General features: G+C 31.4%; 1 protein-coding gene across 1 annotated transcript; it reads right to left on the bottom strand.

The window, feature by feature from the left end:
- Positions 1 to 573: 573 nt before the first annotated feature.
- LOC108341758 (pyrophosphate--fructose 6-phosphate 1-phosphotransferase subunit beta) lies at positions 574 to 7,145 on the bottom strand. Its single transcript, XM_017579406.2, has 16 exons — positions 6,893 to 7,145; positions 6,663 to 6,824; positions 6,449 to 6,570; positions 4,877 to 4,930; positions 4,661 to 4,767; positions 4,328 to 4,433; positions 3,476 to 3,539; positions 3,124 to 3,212; positions 2,830 to 2,961; positions 2,527 to 2,697; positions 2,328 to 2,443; positions 2,052 to 2,163; positions 1,814 to 1,898; positions 1,357 to 1,401; positions 979 to 1,047; positions 574 to 799 (listed from the first exon to the last, which is right to left on the bottom strand). Exons 1-16 carry the CDS (start codon positions 7,065 to 7,067, stop codon positions 723 to 725), a joined length of 1,686 nt encoding a protein of 561 aa, XP_017434895.1. The 5' UTR covers positions 7,068 to 7,145; the 3' UTR covers positions 574 to 722.
- Between the last annotated feature and the right edge of the window lie 4,213 nt (positions 7,146 to 11,358).

Here is an 11,358-nt window from a genome sequence, read left to right as displayed (position 1 = left end):
ATACATTTTAATCCACAAACTTCAAATATAAATAGATATAACTTTTTTAACTTAATGATTAATTTTTGTGGACTCATTAAACAGTATTTAATATTAACATTTGTAGTGGAATTAGTCATTTCAACACAAACAACTCAAACGTCATAAACACATTTCACACGTTAAATAAACTTAATACAGTTAAGTTATGAAAAATAGGTACATTTATTTTAAAAGTTTGAAGACGAAAATACACCGAAGTCTAAAAGATGCACAAATTTCAATTTCACATATAGTTCAGAAACTAAAACATACTTAACGTGTGTATAATTAAAAAAAATGTCTAACTAAATTCAAGTCCATTTTACTTACTAAATTAAACTTTGCATATTGAGGCTATTTCTTAACTAATGTTAAGAAATACTTTTTCAACTAATATTTACAAGATATTTTTTCGGTAAATGCTAGTCAGATTTTTTTTTATTGACGTTAATAAAACTATTTTACAACCCGATGAAATAAATTGTTAATGCAGACTAAGACTACTTAACCAAACTCAATTACTTAAAGCAATCCATGTCATGGAGTTCAATCAATGAGATAATATTTATTTTGTTAATTATTATTAAATCAATGACCAATGTCAGGCAAAGTGAGGGCAGTCGTGAAAATAAATTGCATGTTGAAAGCAACTATAGAGTTGGCCAATCAAAACTCATCAAAACAAGGACTTCATACTCTGTCTAAGCTTGCGATTCAAGCTCCAAAATTAGAGTGTGATTAGTTGCATCGGATCCTGGGCCAGAGAATTGAATTGGACCTACAAGGAAAATCATCATCATCATGAGCATTTAAACTAATCACGTTGCAGCTTGAATCAATCACTCCAGTTCAACATAGAAATTGATTTAAACCGACAACACTTTTCTAGTCACATAAACAGGACTTCAGTTAAGCAAGCAGAAAAAATAGGTGAAGCAATAGTCATATATAGCATACCTGGACTGACGTAACAATTCTTCAAGGCCCATTCATCCCGCAAGGAGGCAAACTTTTTGAAGGGTGCCCCTGAGTGATCCAACAGTAAATATATTTATTCAGTATCCAAAGATAACTGGAGTTGATATTAGAAGCTTAAATCTGTAATCGTTTTAGTATTCAATATTGCATAATCTATGTTTCAGTATGTCATAGGGATGAATTAAAAGAAACAACAGACGCGTTATTCTTTCGAACCACATTTGAACATAAGAAATAAAATATTTTATCCTCCCTTTCATTTATTTTTCCTGGCTCAACATGAGTAGAAATATAGTTCGCTAACTACGTTTGTGGACTATTGAGTCCAAAAGAATGTTTTTATGAATATAAATATACCTTCAAGCTCCACCATTGCCTTCTTGATCACAGGCTTGAATTTACCTGGAAAGAAAATTACACATTCGTGAACAGTTCAACAGTGAACAAAGCATTCAAATAAATTGCAGGAGAAGAATACCTATAACCAAAACACATTTTGTGTTAATGACTTTGGACTCGAGAAAAAATATACACCTAGCTATGAATAAATATAGAAATCATATGAATTTTAGGCCACATTTGAGTAAAATCATAAGGTTTATCAAAACATCGGGAATAGCAACTGACAACGTAATTCCCTTTTACAAGTATGTAACACAGCTTGTATATTTCTACGATCCTCAATTAATATAAAAATAACTTCCTAATAAAGAACTATAATTGCATAAGTCAGAATCAAATTACAGAAGAATTGTGCAAGAAAATTAAGTCAGTAAATAGTCATTGGGGTATAGAACAAGGTCAAAACGTGTACCATGTCTCCTCTCCACATCCATCAGTGCGGTGAGTGCAGTTCCACCAACAGTCCATTCTTCTACTGGAGCACATAAATTCCCAACCTGAAAAAAATGAGGAAGCAAGTTAAAGAAGTATGTTGGCGACTTCAATATTAAAAAACAAGCACAATTTCAAAGTAAAATCAATTATCAACATCGATTAGTCTAAAGATAGTTAAGTAGGTATAAATTAAAGGCGTGTTAAGAAGCACAAACTGATGATATAAGTCCAGTCTTCCCACTATGGAGGAGGGCTCCAGCGCCATAACCCAGAGCATAGCAATAAGTAGCGTCAAAATTAGTAGGCAAGCCACATCTCCCTTCGTAACTGCATATTTTAAAAGATCACACATAACATACATATGTGACCAAAATAAATTTTAATCCAAGTAAAGAGGAATAAAAACATGTCCCCAGAAACTTTTTTAGTTTGCAGCAATACGTATTAAAGTTTACAACTAAAAATCATAATTTAAAAACTAGATAACATACCCGAAAAAGTGGGACTGCCCTCTAAAATCGCCTTTGTATTTGCCTTCTTCCCTTCTCTTCTCCAACTCAGTCTCAACCATTTGAATAAGCATTTTCTCTGTTTCTATCTTGGCAACCTATATGGGAATGTAAGCAAGGTATTGATGCTGATTTAAATTCCATCGAGGAGTCAAATAAACACAGCAATAACATTAGGCACCTGAACATTTCCATGTGGATCTCTTTCAAGCATCAATTGTTCTTGAATTGCTTGAGGTAAAAATTCAAAAAGCTTTAATGATTGATCACTGAGTTTCTTTTTCCATAATCCACTCTCATCCACAGTATCATGGGCAAGAATTTCATTTAGTTCTGCAATAAGATGCTGAACCTTCAAAGAGAAAAATATGAAGAAGAAATAAGTACCATCATAAGTATATAGTAAATGAACAACACTAATACATAATCTCTAATCCACAGAGAAAAACTGGTATTTTTTTCTCTTGTAAAAAGTAATAGATACCTCAGGTATGAAATCAATTAGACCTTCAGGGATAAGAATGACACCATAGTTGTAATTATTTTCAGCTCTTTTACAAACAACATCGACAATGTAGTCTGTGACATTTTTCAACGTCAGCTTCTTCGCAGCTACCTGAAATGGGTACTTATGGGTTAAATCAAATCTGATAAAGGGCTGCTTTCCCCTAAGCAAACTCTAATCATAAGATTAACATGGAATCATTTTTCTTTAATCAATTCCATCAACCCCTAGCATGTATGGAATATAGATAAAATGATCAAATATATGTGGAACCTCTTCTCCAATAATTGTAATGTTTGGATGAGTTTGTAAAGCACATTCCAGCGTAATGTGTGAAGCCGCACGCCCCATAAGCCGCACAACTGCAGACAGATGATTGCATTTTTTATTGCTTGAAATCTATTCAATTATGAAATCACACACATTCATGAAAAATAGATATAAAGGGAGAGAGCTGTAGGCTGGTGAAAGTATGATGTCTGTTATCTGCCATATAAATTGAAGCATCAACTTTTTTAGGAACATCACATTTCATTTAGGTATTAAAGGAAGCATCTCACAAAGCAGAGAATTTCTTTTTAGTTGCTATATAGAACTAAAGAGTTTCTCAATTTTGTATACTTACAATGGTAATATTTTCCAGTTGATCGGGCATCTATCATAACATTTCCAATCATTTCAGAGTATATCTGCATTACATTAACATAAAAATAGGAAAATAGTCAGGTCATGATGTGCCATATATCTAAAATAGTCAGGTCACTATACAACACTCAGCAATTAGGACCTTTGCTTTACTAAATTAATATTAAAAATTATTTCTAGTATAGTAATTTGTAAATATCATAATACTAACGGAAATTGAAATCATAAAAAAGAAAAAACAAATTCAAGTAAAGTGTTAGATAAAATTACAACGTACCCTTCCAAAAAACAAACAAAGAAAATCCACCAAGAGGAGAAGGCTTGCGGAAATAAATTTAAGAAGGTTGTAAGATTTACTCAGTTGTAGGAATAGACATACTCATAGAAATTCTAGAGAAGAGAACTTTATAGAAGAAAGGGTTTTGAAGACTTTGTTGAGATAGAGGAAGAATTGCAAGAATGAGATCAATGTACAAAATGAAATGAATGTTATTTTATGGCTAAGAGTTTCTTGCCATATGTAGCTAACTACAGATCTAACTAATTCAGTTCAACAGCTTTGACGGCTGTTGCTGAAATATTATATCAAAGAATTTTATGAAATTGTGAATGTTTTGTTGGAGAAACTACAATGCATCCGGTGCAATCAGAAGCATGTTATACATGATTCTCCCATGACACACACATAAGTGAAATGTTTCCTAAATATTTTCCTTAACAAATAACTGGTGATAAAAAGACAAATTACACATTTGTAGCATTATTTAAATATGTAGACTAGAGACCAAAAGCATATAAGATTACAAGTGATCCAGTGTGTATCTTCATTCACCTTGCAAGCAGTGTCAAACCCAAAACTTGTGGGAACTTCTTTGCATTTCAAATCACCATCAATGGTTTTAGGGCATCCAATTACACGTGTTTTCAAATTTTTGCTCCTGCATGGATCCATATTAAAGCATTGAACAATCGGAAACATTGTACACATTCATAATTGAAATGTCCTCTTCGCATGTAAATACTATTACCATCAACTAAATTACGTAATAACTATACTTATAAAAGGAAAAGGGCCTTGAAATGAAAATAAAAATCCAACGAGAAAACATTACGTCATACAAAAACATCCAAGGAAACATGATAATTTATACCAGCTAAGACATACCTGAAGTTCTCAGCAAGGAGGCATGCATTGGTGTTTGAGTCATCACCACCAATAACAACGAGCCCATCCAAGTCTAGCTTCTTAGCTGTTTCTTCCGCTTGTTTAAACTATATCATGTAATGTAAGTAAACTGAATTACACTTTAGATTTAAAAGAAGATATGTAAGTACTGAGACGAATTAATTGAATACTAAACATGTAGCAACATAAAACTACCTGCTCTGGAGTTTCAATCTTGTCCCTCCCACTGCAAATCATGTCAAATCCACCCTGCCAACAGAAATTATTATTATTAGATGTCAAATTCTTGTGATGATTATAAAAATCAATAATGGTGTACTCGTACAACAGATTATGACGACAGTTTCTACACACTCATTTTCTTCTCTCTATCTCTCTATCTCTCACTAGCACTTATCTTATTTCCCTTGGAACCGGGAAGACCTGGATTCACTACTGTTAGGTAAGTTTCAGTCAGTAAAGCCTGCAGTCATGATCTAATGTCTGGAAATTCTTTTCTTTTTTTATTAACTTAATAATAATATAATAATAAACTTAAGGGTCGTGATCCAATTTTTCTTTTCACTAAAGCATGGAATTCTCATCCCGAATGCTCAGATTTCAAAATGTGTTGTAACTTATAATGCTGATTTACTAATGCTCTATTCTAATATCTTGGGACTAGACTAAAAGTGTTCGAGTGTATGTTATTTTTTTTTAAATTCAAAGCTTATTTATATAAAAAGCTCCTCCAATAATCTTATAGTTATATAATCAAGTTACTATTTTACTGGCTAGATATCTCTCCCAACCAACCGGAACTAATATTTAAGCATTCCGGTCAAATAGACAGAGGTTTCTTAAATTTCGGAAACAGTTAATCACACAATCACGGGATTCCATTAGTCTTGATTTCTGACAATCTACTCTAAATAACAATACCAAACTGCTTTTGTTCGAAGCGCTTTATCGTAATCCGATCATATAGATCGGTTTATTATCGTATAAAGCATACGATTCCTCAGTTTTAAATACCTACGAGTGTACAGCTAACATTAAATATAGCCATCCGAACCAACAGTGAGTGAACGTATGAAAAATCAATTGAAGGAATCCAGATCACTCCCACAACCCTCTTCGTATCCTGTCTCCTCCGTGTACAAATTGTTTTAACTTTCTTAATACCGTTACTCTAATAAAAAAAAAAAGCAGTTCAGAATACAATTGCCTTTTATTTAATTGAATTGAAAATTAAATACTTACATAGTTTTAGCTTATTGAATAAAATGTACTATTTATATTAGTTTTAGTTTACATTAAGAGACAATGATTTGTTCATAAGTAATGATTGAATATATATATATATATATATATGAATAAATAAGTGTAAACACATGTATTTTTATTAAGTTATAAATTTAAGACGTGAGTCATTGTGAGTAGCAGGCCAAATGAATAAATGTAAGTAACTAGGAAAGTCATTTGTGTTGTCTAACAATTTATTTACGGAAAGCAATTAAAATATTGAAATTTTGTTTTTAAAAAATAGTTTAACCAACACCATCACAAGCATACAAAAATGACCAAAAGAATGTAAGGACAATAATTATAATTATTAAAATTATTAAAATCATGATGATTATGATAATAATTATAATTCTCCAATCAATCAATCACCAGATATATTTATAAAATTGAAAACTAACAAACTAATACAATCGCACGTCTCCAAATTTCAGCAAAAAGAAATAAAACAGCATTCAAAATATGTAACAGAGAAAAAATGACCTGATTTCTATAAGGATAAATATACTCAGAGGTGAGTTCAACGTATTTGCACTTCATAATGCCAGCGGGACCACCTCTGAAACCATACAACGTGCTTCCTTGTGCGCGTTCTTGAAGGTAATCTAAGACGCATAAAACAATAAGAGAAGTTAAATCTCAGCAGCAGAAGAAGAAAAGAAAGTTTCACGAAATCAGATTTCAAAATGAGCGTTACCGAAGATTCCGGAAATGACATTGTGGCCTCCCGGAGCCTGGCCTCCAGACAGAACCACCCCAATCTTCAACTTACGGTGCGTCTGCGCCACACGCGGATCGCTAGGCGCCAACGCGGCGGAAGGTTGCCCGAACAAATGTGGAAAGAGCTTGGCGATCTCGTCTGCAAGCGCGCACTCGCGATGAGAATGAAGGAGAGTTAGCGGATCGAGATGAGGGAGGGAGACTGACCTGGATTTCCGGCGGCGGAGCTTGGAGGACCGTCGATAATGGTGAAGGGACGTTTGAGGACGGAAGGAAGAGGAAGCGCGTGGTCGACGCGCTTCTTCTGCACCTCGCTGTAGACGGAGGAGAGGCGTCCGGTGACGGGAGCGGAGGGAATGGTACCGTTAGGTACGGGAGCCATTTGGTTTGGTTGCAGAGAGAGTGAAGTAGGAGCGTCAATCTAAAATGAGAAATGTGTTTGGTATGTTTTAAATAGAGGTGAAGTAGGTTTGAAAAGGGTCTTGAATATACCTATCCGCCGCTTTTAGTGAAGGTAAAACCAACACTGTCCTTGTGCCACCTTGGCAACATCCTCAATTAATTTCGGAGACACTATTTTAATTCTGTTTAATTATTTAAAATTACATTTAACGGTTAAACCAGAGAAACAACAGTAGAAAGTGAAAACCATAAAATTACATTATTATTACTACTGTATTTCAGATGCTTTAAAGCTTTAAATAGAATAATCAACCAATTTTACCCACACACAGGTAGTATTCCAAAAAGATGGGTTAAAGCGTCCGATGACAAAAAATCTCCTGTGGATACTTATTATTTATTATTTATGGATATTTATAACGAATAATAAATATTTTAATATCTGTTTTTAAACTGATTAAATATGAATAGTATATTAGTATATATTAGTATGTTATCTGATTTACGGGCATTTGTTACTTGTAAATATAATAATAATTTAATTTATATATTTTTTAATTAAATTTAATAAAAAATAAAATAAAATAATATTTTATTAGGTTAAATTAATTAAAATTAAATTAAATTTATATTATAATATATATATATATATATTTTGTAACTTTATTTAAATTTTATTTTAAAAATATATAAAATATTTTTTTTTTCTGTGTGGATATTCGTAAGTTTTAAAATACTTGTTGGTATTTTTTAAACGGATACTTGTATGGGTAACAAGTTAGGTAACGAATACAGTTTTGTTTAGCGGGTCGGATTGCGAGTAGATTCTATTCGTATCTGACCTGATCCGTTGTCATGAGATGCTTCATGCTATTTAAATCTTACCTTGAAAATTTCGATACTTTGATTTTATATGAAAAAATGTTTTTGGCGAATTGATAATTAAGATTTTCAAGACATGATTTTCAGTTGCGAAACATGGTCATCCGAAATGGTCTTTGTTATTTTGAGTAAGCAACACCCATCCTTCACCACCCAATTCAAGGACTCACCTAACTTTGAAGTGATTCAAAAATCACACCTAACTTTGGTGGATCTGTTTCCTGTTAATTAGTAGGTTGGACAAATGAGTATATTCTTATTTTTATCCTTTTTAACTATGAATGTTACAGCATGTTTGATTCCGCATTGCAACAAAAATATAATATCACCTTTTATTTTGTTTTTCTTTCTTATTTATTCAATGTTTTTATTCATGTAATTTAAAAATGTTGACTTCAGTTATTTGTAGTATCTCAAAATTTATAAAATATTTTTTTATACAATATATTAGAATTATGTTATTTATAAATTATATAAATATTTATTATTTTTGTTAAAATAATATAAGATATATAATATATTAAAATTGTTCTTGAATTAATTTATTACTTAAGATAAGGAAAAGATAAAAATCTATTTTTCATAATTACAATATAAAAGGAAGAGAATAAAATTATCTTTTCTTCGTAATTATACAATTTTAAGATAAAATGAAATAAAAATTTACTTATAAGAACTAAGAAATGTTTACCCGGAGGCGAAAAGAAAAGAAAAAGAAAAAAAAAAGACAGAAAAGAGATAAAAAGGAGTGAGAAAAAAAAAGAGAAAAGAAATAAAAAAAGATGTTTCTAATATTATATTAATTTTTTATTTACTTAGTTATATTTCTATATAATTATGAACTACTCTTTTAAATATATATATATATATATATATATATAGACATTGATTCATTCGTTTACATTTACTTTTGCAAAGTCAGAATTATTTATTTATTAATATTTATCTTCAGTTAAAATGATTGATTAATTTATTTATTTATACTTATATATCGTTATGTATTTGTGTTATTATTTATTTCTTTATTTATATTTATATTTAATTACTCATTGATCTCAATTAATTATTCACTTTTAATTGTGTGGTGTTCTTTTTATTCATATGGAGTAGTTTTCATATTTTTTATTTATTTTTTTATTTATGACAAATAAATATGATGAGAATAATTTAAAGTATCATTATGAAATGATAAAATTTATAAAAAATAAAGATTTAAAAATATATTAAAAAACGAAAACTTGATAAGGTCTAATTCAACCCACTAAGTAGACAGGTATGAACATTCAAAAATAGGTAAAAAAAATTAAATTGGGTCAAATCTAATCTACAAAACTAAAAGTTAGGGGGTGTGAACACAGAAAGAAGGAGTTTAAAAAAAGGAAAAAAAATGGAACAAGGGCAATCTAATTTTTTATTCATAATTTTTATTTTTTTTATTCTTATAAATAATATTATTGTTATTATACTACGAGTTCGGGTTGGATTTGAAAAAAATTTAACTTTTTATGTGAGTCAATTTTCAATCTGGCCACTTAAAACCCGATTCATCCGAGTTCAATCCGTGATTAGCTGGATTAGCTCACCATCCTACCTAATTTAATTATTTATTATTTTGTCTTTCTATATTATTAGTTAATACTTTTTTTTATTGTATTGTAAATGGGGATAAAAGAAGATGTTTCAAAGAGAAAGATATATTATGGATTTTTCTATTCAAGACTCTAATACTATAAATGGGTGACAAAAAAAATGATCAATATTAGAAATTTATTTGTTTGCCTTTTTAGCTTGCTTTTGGATTACATTGGAATTGTATGATACTTTTTTTAATTGTCTTTGAAGTTTACCATTATTTTATAGTGAAATTTATTTAGATTTGAATTACAAAAAGAATTGTAATTTATTTTGGATTAAAAAAAACTTATAATTAAGTGATCAGTGAGTCAACTCGTTTGATCCACCAACCCATGACAGGTCAGTCCGGGTTTGAATTTTTTCGGCTCGTTAACAAGTGAGTTGGGTTGACTCACTAAGTGACCCGAGTTGAGTTGGCTCACTAAGTGACCAACCCATGACAAGCTAGGCCGAGTAACCCGCTTTGACAATACTACCGTTATCATTACCATTATCGTTACTTTTATTGTTATCGATATCGTTACCGTTACCATTACCTTTACCAATATCGTTACCGTTACCGTTATCGTTACGTTTACCATTACCATTAGCGTCAACGTTACGGTTACCGTTACTGTTACCATTATTATTACCGTCTTACCATGACTGTCACCGTCACCGTAACCCTTACCGTCACCGTCGCCATCACCGTGATTGTTATCGTCACCGTCACCGTCACCATTACCGTCAGCGTTACCGTCACTGTTACCATTATCGTCATCATCACCGTTACCGTTATCGTGATCGTCATTGTCACTGTGACTTACTGTCACCAAGACTGTCACCGCCACCCGCACTGTCACCGTCACACTCATCGTCATTGTTAATGTCACCCTAACCGTCATCGTCACCATCATTGTCACCATCATCGTCACCTCACGGTCACTATTGTTGTCACTGTCAATGTCGCCGTTACCGTTGTCGTTACGGTTACCGCTACTGTTACCATTACAGTTGTCGTTACCGGTACTGTTATCAATACCGGTACCGTTATTGTTATCATTACTGTTACCGTTATCGTTATCATTACCGTTATTATTACGATTGTCGTTTTCATTGACGTTACCGTTGTTGTTACCGTTGTCGTTGCTATTTCAATTGTAGCTATATTTGTTGTTGTTGTTACTGTTGTCGTTGTCATTGTCATTATTGTTGTTTTTACAGTGTTCATTGTTGTTGCGGTTACTATTGTCGTTACCCTTTGCATTATTTATTACCTATTACTTGTTATAATTATTTGTTTTTCGTTACGGTTATCGTTAAGGAAACAATATACTAAAATATAAAATAGAAGATTTTCATGTAATTAGAACAATCTTTATACATTTGAAAGAATCTGTATAAATTAGTATTATGTATACAATCATTGAGGAGAGATATGACTGAACATTGTTACTTCTAAGACATGTAAAAGATTTTTCAAAGATCCAACACGAACATCTACACCTTGCGTAGAAAAATAAAAAAACCTTTAGGAGAGATATGACTGAACATTCAAGATAATATGAAACTAATGCAGGTTAGGAAGTACTTATCCGTTTTTAACTTACCAAATATGAAACTGCATTGTCATATATAATTTTCATCGTCATCTCACATTACTTTTCTATTTCTTTTATTCTCGAAATGTTTTTTCTCTAATTGGATACATGCAGCAATTCAAAATTTCACAGTATGAATACTATAATTTAAAGCTCTCATCCATTTGGCGCCCA

This window comes from Vigna angularis, chromosome 6, assembly GCF_016808095.1.
Source record: "Vigna angularis cultivar LongXiaoDou No.4 chromosome 6, ASM1680809v1, whole genome shotgun sequence".
In the NCBI taxonomy this organism is placed as follows: Eukaryota; Viridiplantae; Streptophyta; class Magnoliopsida; order Fabales; family Fabaceae; genus Vigna; species Vigna angularis.
Note: the sequence above shows the minus strand (reverse complement) of the source record. Positions and strands in the feature narration are given on the sequence as shown.